The following is a 14,918-nucleotide window of genomic DNA, read 5'->3' on the forward strand; positions in this document are numbered from 1 at the left end:
TTGGATTTTTTAAAAAATAGTTGGATACTTCAGAATGAGTTATTTTATTTTTAAAACAAACTACAGTAGCCCTCCCACCCCCACCCACATTCACACACATTTTACGTAACAGGCACTTCTGAAAATGAATGCATATGAATTCCAAAAACCTTCTTTTGTTCACCTCATGTCTGAAAATAAATTCTCCCTGGGCCTTCAGAACCTCGACCCAATTAGTAGTTTGTGCTCCTTTAAAACATAAAGAGCCCGCTATTTGAAATATAAAAAGCGAGGCCGTTAAATATAAAGTGAGGCTTTTGGTCAACTTGGAATCAAATGACAACGTGGGCGTGAATAAATGATAGTACAGTCCGTGCAGTACTTGTATATGATGAAGATGTGCTCATCATTCTGGCGCGGTCAAAGTCAGGTGCTGGCGTGTCACCCTGCTATTACGTGTTTGCCATAATGAGCGCCCCAAAACAGTGGTTCCAAGTAACTAAGTACAAATACTTAAGTTGATTTTTCAGCCAGCTGTGCTTTACTGGAGTACCCAGCATAAACCACAGTCAAATTCTGATTTCTCTTCGAGGGGCAGTTAAGTGTAGTGGATATAAAAAAGTGTACACGCCCCTGGTCAGATGTCAGCTTCTTGAAATATTTAGGGAAAAAAAAAAAGCCCAAGATAAATCACGACAAAACCTTTTTCACCATTTGTGACCTGTACCAGTGAATATTATCACAAAACTTTAAGGAAAGTACTAACAGTGTGTTGTACTTCAGTAGAAGTACAGATACTCGGGTCAAAATAAATATTCAAGTGAAATTAAAAGTACTGATTCAATTCCTGTGCTCACGTAAAATCCAAAAGGTACATACAGTACTTGGAACTGTACTGAAGTACAAAAATAGAACGCTATTTTGACTGTTGTTTTTGTTGTTGTTGTAAAACACATGCATTGTTTTACGTTGCCACCCTCCGTCCAAAAAGTGGTGGGGAGAATTATATGGGCTCCCTATGCGCATGTGTTTACCCCCAACCCACCCCCGCGCGCGGCGAAACCAAACCCCCTCCTCCTCCTCCTCCTCCCACCCTAACCCCCCTTCCTCCTTGCCTTCCTTCCTCCCTCCTCATCACCTCTTCATCCCACCCCCCCGCATATATGAGGGCACCGCTGCTCTTTTTAGACTCATCTGTCGGACTGAGTCCAGCTGTGACAAACCTTCGAAATCAGACCGAGTTCGACTGCATCGAATCCGGTGAGTACTGACCGAATCTACGCGTTTCTTGAGTGGAAGGCATTTTTGTTTGGGGAGGGGAAAGCTGCAAAACGCGAGAAGGAGGAGGCGGAAATGAGTCGATTTACGATTCGTTTGACGTCGCGACGAACACGAGCGGAAGTGCAACATGTCAACAATTTACAAAGTAAAACACAGGAAAACTAATTCCAAAGTGTAATCGGAAGCGCGATTAAGGAAGTAATTTGTTCCAAGAGTAAAACGTACGTTTCACAAAATGTTAAGTAAAACTAAAGTATTTTTAGATAATAAGTACAAAATAAACTACAGATGGAAAAGGAAGTCTGATATTTAAGGCCCAAAAAGTCGTTAATGAGACATTTCAAGTAAAAGAAAACAAAAAGGAAAAAAAGACATTTTAATTCAATGAAATGGTTAAAAAAAAAAGAAATTAATGGTTGAAAAACATAAAAATAATATAAATGAATGGGAAAACAAAAGAACTTTTGAAAAAAGATGTTGGAAAAAAAGTACATTTTAGTGGTAAATGAAATTACTGAATTCTGTGTAACATTACAACTTTTTTTTTTCCCAGCACATTACATTTGTTAAGTACAGTTCAGTTGTATTTAACTTTAAAGTACAATTCTTTTGCATGTTATCTGAAATTAATGGTTCAAAAACATAGAAATAATATAAATGAATGGGAAAACAAAATAACTTTTGAAAAAAGATGTTTAAAAAATAAAATACATTTAGGGTTGGAAAAAAAGTACATTTTAGTGGTAAATGAAATTATTGAATTCTGTGTAACATTACAACTTTTTTTCCCAGCACATTACATTTGTTAAGTACGGTTCAGTTGTATTTAACTTTAAAGTACAATTCTTTTGCATGTTATCTTTCGGAATTGTTTGTTTTCAAACACTTTATTCAGGTACAATTTTGATGTCATTTTTTTATGTGAAATACATTTGAAGTGAATAGTTTAAGATTTTTTTTTCTTATATTTACATGACAAGACAATACATCTTTATTTACATAGCGCTTTCATGTTCAAACTCAAGCTGCTGGATAGACATTAATATACTGTCCATACTTTTACCTCCTACAGGGAACACAATTTTACCACGATGATGCTGTATCTGTTACTCCTCCAGCTGGTCCTGGCTCCAGCCCTTTTGGTAACACTTACATAATATCTCACACATAAAGTGTGAGAATAGTGTCTTAAAAGTTTATGTTTCTGTGTTTGTGCACCTAGGTGTCCGCTGAGGACTACTGGGATGGGTGGGGTGCATACGGACCATGCAGTCGGACTTGCGGCGGTGGTGTAATGGTCAAAAGCAGACGCTGCATCACCCACAGGTATGTGAAGTTTGACCCTTTGATTTGAAGAGGTCATTTGGGCTCGAGAGCACACTCTGTGTTTAGAAAAAATATATAGATTCTGAGTATGAGAGTACAACGATACATAAAAGTGTCTGCCTATGTAATGCATGTCGATAAATGTAAGTGCAGTTGTATATTTGAGTAGGTTTGTATGTTGACTTTCTTCCTTTTCTTTTCTTGTTGGGATATGCTACATGAATGACCCATTATTGTATTCCTATGAAACAAGTCAAACTCCACAAAGAACAAGAACTTTACTTCTTCCTCCTTCCCTTTGAACATGCAAACTGTGCGAAATGATGACCATTTATGTTTTCTTTTCTTTTAAATCTTTTTAGCCCAGACTGAAATATTTTCTGTGATGTGTTAAAATGTTCTCTAAAACACAACAGATTCAAAGATTTTAATTCACCCTGTAAAGCCACTTTGCATTGTGAAATTTGTTTGGCATGTTGAGTGTATAACGATCAAACCTACAAAAAAAAAGTCTCAAGAACCCATGGCCGAATAGGTACAGGAAGTTTTCTTGTTATTAATAGTTTGCTGCATGCACACACACACACACACACGCACGCACGCACGCACGCACGCACACACACGCACACACACACTTGTGTACATGTACAATTGGCATGGTCGCCGCGTAGTTGGCAGGAAATCTGTCCAAGTCAAACAACAAGCGTCTTTTCTGGGATGTCGTCTGGGAGAAGCCTAAACGTGTGTTTACATTTAATTTGTATCTCTTCAATTTTGGCCTAGATAAAAACCCTCCTAGGGGGTATATGGAAAAGTCGCACTTCATCATTTTGGTTTGTGCTCGCCTTCATTTGTGGCTTATGAATTCCTATGTCCGAGGCATCAAATAATGTTTGTCTGTGGGTCAATTCTTCTGATTTTGAGGGACATTTCTTTTTGAAATACAGCAGCCCATACTGTATTTTTACCTTTCGTATCTTGAAATTTCTTTCGTAACAAGAGGTAATATTTTCCAGTTGAGGCGTTTCGTAACTTGGAAAAAAAATAACTGGATCGTAACTAGCCCTCACTGACACATACGTGTGGAGCAGCTCGTAGCAACTAGCGGGCTAATTAGCATGCAGCTGCGCTAATCGTCTATTTACCCGCTTCCAAACAGGAATGACGGAGGCCACAACTGTGTTGGACCTGACAAGTCTTATCTGGCCTGTAACACCGAGGTAAATAAATGAAGATTTACCAATAAAACCGTGGCTCACTTGATCAATTTATTGTGTGTATTTTATGATGGCTACATCACGATATCCATTTGCACACTCAGGAGTGTCCCGCGGGAACCAAGGATTACCGCGAGGAGCAATGCTCCCAGTTTGACGGGACTGACTTCAAGGGGTCACGCTACGTCTGGGTGCCTTATTACGGAGGTAACTTTACACTCAATTTGTATCTAACAAAAATAGCTGGATAATTTCTTTCGGAATTACATGCAAATGCTGAATGTAAATCATTACGTGAAATGTGAGAACAAGAACATTTGAAAATACTCCATTGTATAATATGAGAACTGCTAAAATCTGAAGGATTTTACCGCTCATTTTACATGTCGGTTTTTGTTTTCTGACAATTGCTCAAACGCTAACTTGCCGTGTAGCAAAATAGTAAAGGGAAGCAATTTGAGCTGAACAATTTAAGGTTGGAAGTTTTAAATCTAATGAGAAATGCGCAAGGAGGAGGCAAATAAGTAGAAAATCTGCATTTATGTGTTCATTTTGTGATGGAAAATAAGGAATATCGAAAAAGTGGGAGTTTGTTGGATGTGAAAGTCGTACCATAGCTGTCCTGATTGAGCTGAACAGTCTGAAGTGGGGATTGTTTGAATCGGTTAAGAAGTGAGGAAGAAGTAGGTCGGGGAAAATGCTGAAAAGTCTGGGAATTGTCTGAATGTAAAAAAAATAAAAATAAAAAATAATTTCCAATGTGTGTCACAAATGAGCTGAACGTTTTGAAGTTCGAATAATAACTGACAACATAGCCAAGATGAGTTTTGGAACATGTCTCCATTTCTTTCAATGGGGATTGTTATCATGAAAAATATTGAAATGAGGGAAAAGTTGAAATTTTGTAAAATGTAAAAAAAAAAAAAATGTCGTGTGAATGAGCGGAATATTTTGCCATTGAAACGGTTTGAATTGGTTTGAGAAGAGCAACAACAATATGATGGAATACTAATCAAACACATTTGGTTACTTTTTGGCCCTTGAGGATTCACACACGACTAATAAGTGATGATATTTGCCCGTGACAGCCGAGAACCCCTGTGAGCTGAACTGTGTGCCAAAGGGAGACAACTTTGTCTACCGCCACAGTGCCACCGTTAAGGATGGGACACCTTGCCACCCTGGACGCCCTGACATTTGCGTGGACGGAGTCTGCAGGGTAGGACACGTCATTGATGGACCAACCCATTGGTGGAGAGCTAAACCGACATTTGCGTGGACGGAGTCTGTAGGGTAGGAAGGACACTTCATTGATGGACCAACCCATTGGTGGAGAGCTAAACTTGATATTCCATCGTAACGTTACCAAAAAAAGAAAAGCAAATAAACCCCATTTGTGTATTGACAATAATTTTATGTGGCAAAAGTTTTTACCTTGAACTTGTCTTCCAGCGCATGGGCTGCGACAACGTGCTGGACTCCCGTGTGGAAGAGGACCCCTGCCTGCAGTGTGGAGGCCACGGACAGTCCTGCTCGCTGGTCAAGAACACCTTCAACACGCAGCGTCTAGCCCACGGTACGGTACTCACGACACATTTTTTTGTCCTCCCCACGCAATAACATCTGCCAAGTCTGAACCCCGGTTTTCACGTCTGCAGGTTACAATCAGATGTTCACCATCCCCGCTGGAGCCACCTCTATCAGCATCAGAGAGAAACGCCCCTCACGCAATTACCTTGGTAAAACTATGAATGCTGCCCCCCCAACCAGGATTTTCTTTTGCTGCAAAAATTCCCATGAGTGTGTGTGATTAGCCGTCAGGAACCTGCAAGGAGATTACTACCTGAACGGCCACTGGCTCCTGGAGTCCACCCGTGCCACCCACATTGCCGGCACCAAGCTGTTCTACCAAAGAGGCGTAGAGGGCGACAACATTCCCGAGACCATCATCGGCCGCGGACCCACCACCGAGCCCCTTGTCGTGGAGGTGAGAGCACTTCCATTTCGGGGTCTCAAATCGTCCAGTGTCATCAAAGAGCCGAGAGGGTTAACTACCTGAATGTGTTCATGGCAGTTGATCAGCCAGGAGCCCAACCAGGGTGTGGAGTACGAGTACTACCTTCCCGTGGGACACCCCACAGAGGGATACTCGTGGAGTTTCGGATCTTGGTCTGCCTGCACCAAAGAGTGCGGATCAGGTGGGTAATCCAGACTCGGGAAACAGACTTGCCTCGCCGTTTGTTTTTGTGATGGTGTTTGAAAATATCCGCCACTTTCGCTGCCACTAGGCCACCAGTCCAGAGCCGTCTACTGCTCCATCGACAACGAGGTCGTGCCCGACTACCTGTGCGTGTACTACGCCCGGCCCGAGAACAACAGAACCTGCAACGTTCAGGCCTGCCCTGTCACCCACTCGTGAGTGAAACCCCAGCAATGTTTTATTTTAGAATACAGCCCCCGGAGACAGTTTCGCTTGCCAACATGATGTTTTGGTAGGCTTCTCTGTCCTGAACAAACACACACACACACACACACACACACACAAAAAATTAAATCTACCCCCCCCCCCAAAAAAAAGGAGCCATGCCTCAAAAGGTACAGGAAATCAGCCATGTTGATGTGATGTGGACGTTTCCCTTGTGAACACACTCCAGAATTTTTTCAAAAATTCAGTCCCCAGAGACAACATGAAATATGGTAGATTTTCGGCCATTTTGCTTTGAAGTGGTCATTTTGGTGGGTAATTTCCTGTAGATATTTTTGCAAAAATTCAGCCACCAAAGGCAGTTTGAACCTTTTGATGTCATTTTCTTTTCCAACAAACTGCCTTTTGGTGCCCCTGTGCCTCAGCTGGAGAACCGGCGAGTGGAATGACTGCGACGCCCCATGCGGAGGTGGCTTCCAGTACCGCGGCGTGGACTGTCTGTATAATGACGAGTCAGGACCCCGTGTGGTCGAGGATGCCTACTGCGCTCAGTACAGTCAGGCACCCACAGACCAGCAGAAATGCAACATGCAGGCCTGTCCTGACTACGGAAGAGCGGTGAGAGAATCATGTCTACTACCCACAATACAAAATTGCTCATTTTTACAAATTGTTGCACAGGCAGTTGTTGCAAGGCAGAGCTCCAAAAACAGCACCATTATCAGAGACAACTTTATTGTATTTACTATTCATTTTTTGGGGCATTCGAGTTATCATCATTTGAAATGTGACTTTTGACTTTAATATATAGAAACGACTCATCCCCTAAATAGCCTGGGTTGAATATCGAAACAGTGTTGCGTCATAGACTACTGTATTGACACAACTGTATCGGATATCAGTATTGTAATGTGTCACTAGCTATAGTATCGATAGAACTGGTTCAAAAATGTCTCACATTATGTATCGTAGGCTACAGTATTCCCAAAACTACTACTATAATGTACCATGAAGTATCTGTCGGATGTGAAGCAGAAATACGATTTGATCAGATATTAATATTGTGTTGGGATTTAGGCTACAGTATCGACGTGACTGAATCAACATCAGTGCGACTGTCAAATATTGATTTAAGCTTCAGTATGAATACGAGTGGTTCAGATATCAATAATGTGATGTATTGTCGGCTGCAGGATAGAACTGGATTAATGATTGATTTTGAGAATTGCTGTGTTACATATGTGTGCACTCAGATCATTTCCTACATCCCCGCTGAGAACGCCGTCCAGTGCCGCACCACCACCTACGGGTGCTGCTACGACCGCACCACCCCCGCAGCTGGGCCCAATGGAGAGGGCTGCCGCGACCCACCTGCTCCTTGTGAGTGTCAACAACCAAAACCCGACCGCAAAGGTTAAAGTGATTTGAGGGAAAAACTTGTTTTTGTTTTGTCCAGACGAGCGCTCCATCTGCTCTCTGCCTAAGGCTGCCGGATCCTGCGCCAGCTGGACCGCTCGCTTCTTCTTCAATGTTCTAACGAACAAGTGTACCGAGTTCTGGTATGGAGGCTGCCATGGCAACAGCAACCATTTTGCAACAGAAGAGGAGTGCCACAGGGTTTGCCACGAGCCCAATGGCGCAGCAAATGGAAATGGCAACAATGGAAATGGAAACGGAAATGGCGATGGTGACTCAAACGGAAATGGAAACGGTAACGGCCATACCAATGGAAATGGAAACGAGAATGGCAATGGAAATGGAAATGGTGAGCACGACAACGGAAATGGAAACGGTAACGGCCACACCAATGGAAATGGAAATGAGAATGGCAATGGAAATGGACGACAACGGAAATGGAAACGGTAACGGCCACACCAATGGAAATGGAAACGAGAATGGCAATGGAAATGGAAATGGTGAGCACGACAACGGAAATGGAAACGGTAACGGCCACACCAATGGAAATGGAAATGAGAATGGCAATGGAAATGGAAATGGTGAGCACGACAACGGAAATGGAAATGGTAATGGCCATGCCAACGGAAACGGTAACGGTAATGGTCGTTCAAATGGAAATGGAAATGGTAATGGCCATGCCAACGGTAACGGTAACGGTAATGGCCGTTCAAATGGAAATGGAAACGGTAACGGCCGCACCAATGGAAACGGTAATGGCCACTCAAATGGAAATGGAAACGGTAACGGCCGGCGAAATGGAAATGGAAACGGCCGCACCAACGGAAACGGTAATGGACACTCAAATGGAAATGGAAATGGTAATGGCCTCACAAATGGAAATGGAAACGGTAACGGCCGTACCAACGGAAACGGTAATGGCAACGGCCGCACAAATGGAAATGGAAATGGCCACTCAAATGGAAATGGAAACGGTAACGGCCGTACCAACGGAAACGGTAATGGCAACGGCCGCACAAATGGAAATGGTAATGGCCACTCAAATGGAAATGGAAACGGTAACGGCCGCACCAACGGAAACGGTAATGGCAACGGCCGCACAAATGGAAATGGTAATGGCCACTCAAATGGAAATGGAAACGGTAATGGGCTCACAAATGGAAATGGAAATGGTAACGGCCGCACCAACGGAAATGGTAATGGCAACGGACGCACAAATGGAAACGGTAATGGTAACGGTTACGCAAATGGAAATGGAAACGGTAACGGCCGCATCAATGGAAACGGCAATGGCAATGGTAACGGTAATGGTGATTCAAATGGAAACGGGTAATGGCAACGGTCGCACAAATGGAAACGGTAATGGCCACTCAAATGGAAATGGAAACGGTAATGGGCTCACAAATGGAAATGGAAATGGTAACGGCCGCACCAACGGAAATGGTAATGGCAACGGACGCACAAATGGAAACGGTAATGGTAACGGTTACGCAAATGGAAATGGAAACGGTAACGGCCGCATCAATGGAAACGGCAATGGCAATGGTAACGGTAATGGTTTTTCAAATGGAAACGGTAACGGCCACACCAATGGAAACGGCAATGGCAACGGTAATGGTTATTCTAATGGAAACGGTAACGGCCGTCCCAACGGAAACGGAAATGGTAATGGCCGCACCAACGGAAATGGTAATGGTTACTCTAACGGAAACGGAAATGGAAACGGAAATGGTAATGGCCGCACCAACGGTAATGGTTACTTAAATGGAAATGGAAATGGTATCGGCCACACAAATGGTAATGGTCACGAGAATGGCAATGGAAATGGTGAGCACGACAATGGAAATGGAAATGGTAACGGCAACGGTCATTCCAACGGAAATGGAAACGGTGAGCACTACAATGGAAATGGAAACGGTAATGGAAATGGTTACTCAAACGGTAATGGGAACGGCCACTACAACGGCAATGGAAATGGTGAGCACGACAACGGAAACGGTAATGGTAACGGAAACGACCACTCCAACGGCAATGGAAATGGTGAGCATGACAACGGAAACGGACATGACGACTCCAACGGCAATGGAAATGGTGAGCACGACAACGGAAATGGAAACGGCCACACCAACGGCAATGGAAATGGTGAGCATGACAACGGAAACGGTAATGGTAACGGAAACGACTACTCCAACGGCAATGGAAATGGTGAGCACGACAACGGAAACGGACATGACGACTCCAACGGCAATGGAAATGGCGAGCACGACAACGGAAATGGACATGACGACTCCAACGGCAATGGAAATGGTGAGCACGACAACGGAAATGGAAACGGCCACTCCAACGGCAATGGAAATGGTGAGCACGACAACGGAAATGGAAACGGCCACACCAACGGCAATGGAAATGGTGAGCATGACAACGGAAACGGTAATGGTAACGGAAACGACTACTCCAACGGCAATGGAAATGGTGAGCACGACAACGGAAACGGACATGACGACTCCAACGGCAATGGAAATGGTGAGCACGACAACGGAAATGGACATGACGACTCCAACGGCAATGGAAATGGTGAGCACGACAACGGAAATGGAAACGGCCACTCCAACGGCAATGGAAATGGTGAGCACGACAACGGAAACGGCAATGGTAACGGAAACGGCCACTCCAACGGAAATGGAAATGGTGAGCACGACAATGAAAACGGTAATGGAAACGGAAACGGACGCTCAAACGGCTATGGACAGCGTTCCAACGGAAACGGCAATGGCCGCTCCAATGGCAATGGAAACGGTAATGGCAACGGAAATGGAAACGGCCACTCCAACGGAAATGGGAATGGTGAGCACGACAATGGAAACGGTAACGGAAACGGAAACGGACACTCAAACGGATATGGACAGCGTTCCAACGGAAACGGCAACGGCCGCTCCAATGGCAACGGAAACGGTAATGGAAACGGCCACTCCAACGGAAACGGAAATGGTGAGGAGGACAATGGAAACGGAAACGGTGAGAACAGAAATGGAAATGGCCGCTCCAATGGCTACCGCTTCAAGATAGCCTCCCGCGTGGCCCACACTGCCCACAAGGCCCGAGTCTACATGAAGGCCCGCAAGCCTTACTTTATCACCGTGAAAAAGCACTACATCCCTGGGGCCAGGTAAGAAACTTTAGAGGGGGGGGATGCGCCCCTAAAGTAACCCGATTCTCCCTTACCACAACCAACAACCTCCTTCAGTCACCACCTTCACCCTGTAACGAACGCTTTCAAACCCCCCTCAAATGAAAACAGATTGAATAAGTGTGTAGACACCACCCCGTCCTGCCCCGCTTGTGTTCCCATAATCCACCCGACATGAGCTCACTAGCGCTCACCTGCACTTGTTTGTGTCTGTGTGTCATCTCATACTATGTTGTCACCATCAACTAATAAAAAATGTGCTGTGATGCTCACCCGTCCTCGTCCGAGTGTGGTCACTAAAAATCTCAATGGAAACAGTACTGTGGTACCTTGACTTAGCTGGAAATTAGCTGGTGTTTTTGGGATGGCTGGAACAGATTAATGGCATTTGCATTCATTTCAATGGGATAAGTTGACTTTCGTTACAAGCAATTTCAGTTACAAGTGCAGTCACCAAGTAAATTGAAATCTTAAGTCAAGGTTTCACCTGTATCTTTGTTGTGTAGCATTGTGTTGTTGTCTCGTGTCTGCATGCGTCTTCGTCACCTGCTTGCGTGGCACTCTTTATGCCCACTTTGACCCACGTCAAAGCGCAGCATAAAGTGACTTCTCCTTGCTCGCTCTAGTTTGACTTTGCAAGCCCAGGTCAGGATCGACCAGTCGGACCCGTCCTCCGTGGAAGCCCTAGTGGGCCAGACGGTGGTCCTGCCCTGCAGAGTCAGCCCGCCTCCATCGCCATCGTCGTGGTCATCCAGTGCAGCCGTGGTGGTCGAGTGGAGGAAGGATGGAGCCGTGCTGACGTCACACAGGTCCGAATTCTAATCACTATAAATGGCAGGTTGTTTTGAGGACCCACCCGCTGGGTATCTGGATTTTTCCTAGCGCTGGGTTAGCTATTTTACCCAATGTGGGTGACTTCTGACCCAGCAGTTTTAGGGGTGTAGGTTTCCTCTGTTTCCAAAACCACATACCTATTTGGCTCTGCCTGTGTCCTTTCTTTAGACAACAGCAGCAGCCCAACGGTTCCTTGCTCCTCGGACCCGTCAGCAAGTCAGACGCCGGCTGGTTCTTGTGCGTGGCCACCAGGGAGCAGGAGAGGGACCACCGCTACGTTTACCTGACCGTCTCAGGTAAAGCCTTGGCGAAGGTCTGCGCCCTGCCATCCCGTCAATGTGTCCCTCATGTTATAACCTACGTACAGAGGGGCCGTCCCAGCCGCAGCCCACCACATCGCCGACGGACAAACTCTCACCAGGGTGAGCGCAAAACCCCTTATATTTTAATTTTGAAGCATCGCAGGAGGAGGAAGTGCCGTACGGACTTGTGTGTTGTACTTCCTGTCAGGTTCACCCTGGAGCGCTCGGCGCCATCTTTGCTGGAAACGCGGGCGGGAAACGCGGCCCGACTGTCGTGCACCGTCGTACCCGCGGCCGCACTGCCGTTCGTCAGTATACAGTGGACGCGGGACGGACGTACGATCAGCGACTCCAGGTTGGTCCATATTTACTGGATATTGATTCGATTTTGAGATTAAAAAATGTAATTTTCAAGGCGTTTGAAAGCTTTTTCTTTGCAGAATATGTTAGTATTTTACAAAGAAAAAGATATGGCACAAAGAATAAGTCCGTTCTCAAGACTTGGAATGTCTTTATATCCCTTTCAGGGACAACGTAACCTGATAACACGATAAGCCGTCCATTGTAGTAACCGCTGTCCCTGAAAGGGTTAAAATGGAGACATTCACCCTAAAACTGCTTCAGAAAGTTGTTAAAACGGACTACGGATGGTCTACATTCAAAGCCTTGAAAAAGTCTGAACATTGACATATCGAGACGAGTCGCCTTAAAAATTAAGACTACTGCCTGTCAAATTATATCAAAAGACGAAACGTGTGTCCTAAAGGTTTGTCCAGCAGTCAGATGGCGCACTGCTCATCGAGTCGCTCCGGACGGAGGACGCCGGCATTTACACTTGCTCCGCCTCTACGCAGCACCAGCTGGAGCAAAGACGCGTACAGCTCAGAGTCCAAGGTGAACCAAGTCACGCGTCATACTTTCACTCTTTTCACAACAAAACAAAATCTTGAGATAGTGTTTGGAATCTATGTCTCTTTCTTTCTCCCCCTCGACGGTTGCGCTTTCAGCCGCCGTGCGGATCACCAAAGCTCCTGACAACATCCAGGTCCCTGAAGGCAGCACAGCCCTGCTGCCCTGCGTGGCGTCGGGAGACAACGTCAGCATCGGCTGGTCCAGGTACTCGGTGCTCACTCACCCTTATCATTACAGTTGTACCTTCACTGACAAATTGAATTTGTTCTGTGACCCAGCTCTTAATTCAACCCCCCCCCACCCCCTAAGAAAAATGGCATTGTACAGTCTTGTACTTCATAAAAACAAAGCTATCGTAATATAGATTTTAAAGAAATTAACTCATTTTGCTGAATGGCTGAAATACGTTTTCACTTAAATTTTGACCAAATTTGATTTTTGTCCGTTTTTTTTTTTTTAATTTTTTTTTTAAGTCATGCTTCCACCAGCTTCTTTATTTTTTTCACGGACAGGTGTGCAGCTTCGAAATGATTTTAACGTTCGTGCTTCATCAAGTGAAAGTCGTGTTTTTCTCACAAACATGATCCACTTCTTCTCATCAGTTTCTCAGGACTGTCGTTAGAAAAAAGACAAAAAAAAAAACAGAAAATGAGACCACAAAACACAATACAGTGAATCCCTCTTGACGGGAGATAGTGAGTGACCCTTTCCCTGAACAATGAATAACTTCAATAGTTGACGCTCCTACTCAAAGGGATTTGAATTTGTCTCGATGCCACAAGGTGGCCACAAGGTGGCGGCAAAGCAGAGCGGATAATAAAGCATGCCATGCATGCACACAATCAGGAACCCATTCAGTAGCTAAACGCAAAGGCCGCATATTTTGGGATTATTGTGTTGAACCACAATTCAAAAGCAATGTCTTCTTTTCATTGATGACTTTTCATACATTTTTTAAAGATTATTTTTCTTTCAATAGCACAACAATTTGGTCCTCGTGTGAAGATCTGACTCTTGTCTGCAAAGCAGTGAAAGGAAATATACTAAGCTTTCTTATGATGGAATACAGAGGGAGCAAATGCATCAAAAAAGGCAGGGGCCCTAGAATCGAACCGAGTGAAACACCATAAGACAGTGACCCAGAGTTCTGATCGTGGTCAGATGAGTGACTGCCCATTACTTGAAAAACTTGTAATTCAAGGTACCACTGTATACGGATTACATCATCATCATCATTATCATGATGGCTTTTCCTCGGGGCGTAGGAATGGCGTCCCGGTGCGTCCAGATGGGCGTAAGGTTCAGGTGTCACCCGACGGGAGCCTGATCCTGAACAATGTGCAGGCATTCGATGAGGGCACGTACACGTGCAACGCTTATGCTGGCGTTTACTCTGTCAGTGCCACAGCTGACGTGCGCATCGCTAAAGATGGCCATACAGGTAAGTAGGTCTGACCCCCAACCGGTCGCTTCATTCGGTATGCCCATTTCAATTCTTAGATTTTTTTTTTAGGCATATTGGTGACATCATCATCATCATCATCGTCAGTGGGAACGCCGTGCTTGGACCAGCCCAAGCTAGCCAACTGCGAACTGGTGGTCTACGCCCGCATGTGCACCAACCCGTACTACGCCGCCTTCTGCTGTGCCAGCTGTGCCCGGCAAGCACGGAGTGGGGACAGGTTAGCTCAGTGACTCTGTGGTGCCAAAAAAGTCAGCGCTCTGGGCTAATCCAACGTTATCATCAAGTAGAAGAAGTTTTATTGTCATTTCATCATATTGTTTTATTTTTGTATGTTCACAATAAAAACAATACGTTCACAACAAGGTCACAATGTGACTGTGCTGCTTGTCATGCTGACTTGAACCACACAGAGTTGACTGTGCAAGTTAGAAAAAGCCCATCATCCATTTGGTTCCAATGCGAATCCACCATTAAATATACAAAAACATGAATTCATTGAATGATTCTTTAAAAAAAAAAAAAAAAATCAAACAAATAAACAAGAAAAACAAAGGGATTTATTTAGTGGATGTTT

At 44.7% G+C, this 14,918-nt stretch overlaps 1 protein-coding gene across 1 annotated transcript; it reads left to right on the forward strand.

Annotated features, from left to right (window-relative positions):
• The first annotated feature begins 1,110 nt into the window (after positions 1-1,110).
• paplna (papilin a, proteoglycan-like sulfated glycoprotein) lies at positions 1,111-14,660 on the forward strand. Its single transcript, XM_019872566.1, has 28 exons — positions 1,111-1,239; positions 2,333-2,402; positions 2,483-2,586; positions 3,746-3,806; positions 3,908-4,010; positions 4,892-5,022; positions 5,256-5,379; positions 5,462-5,542; positions 5,618-5,790; positions 5,878-6,001; positions 6,092-6,218; positions 6,654-6,846; positions 7,482-7,608; positions 7,685-8,011; positions 8,082-8,272; positions 8,333-8,609; positions 8,640-8,875; positions 8,985-9,529; positions 9,581-10,323; positions 10,408-10,810; positions 11,458-11,640; positions 11,834-11,961; positions 12,033-12,087; positions 12,176-12,322; positions 12,734-12,861; positions 12,975-13,083; positions 14,145-14,320; positions 14,393-14,660. The coding sequence occupies exons 2-28, from the start codon at positions 2,352-2,354 to the stop codon at positions 14,572-14,574; spliced, it is 5,229 nt and encodes a 1,742-aa protein (XP_019728125.1). The 5' UTR covers positions 1,111-1,239; positions 2,333-2,351; the 3' UTR covers positions 14,575-14,660.
• The last annotated feature ends 258 nt before the right edge of the window (positions 14,661-14,918 follow it).

This window comes from Hippocampus comes, unplaced genomic scaffold (genome assembly GCF_001891065.2).
Source record: "Hippocampus comes isolate QL1 unplaced genomic scaffold, H_comes_QL1_v1.1 scaffold92, whole genome shotgun sequence".
Taxonomy (NCBI): Eukaryota; Metazoa; Chordata; class Actinopteri; order Syngnathiformes; family Syngnathidae; genus Hippocampus; species Hippocampus comes.

Coding starts and splice junctions, on each gene's coding strand:
- paplna (XM_019872566.1), top strand. CDS start 2,352: ATGATGCTGTATCTGTTACTCCTCCAGCTGGTCCTGGCTCCAGCCCTT. Junction 2,403..2,482: donor TCCTGGCTCCAGCCCTTTTG/GTAACACTTACA, acceptor TTGTGCACCTAG/GTGTCCGCTGAGGACTACTG. Junction 9,530..9,580: donor GGTCATTCCAACGGAAATGG/AAACGGTGAGCA, acceptor AAATGGTTACTC/AAACGGTAATGGGAACGGCC.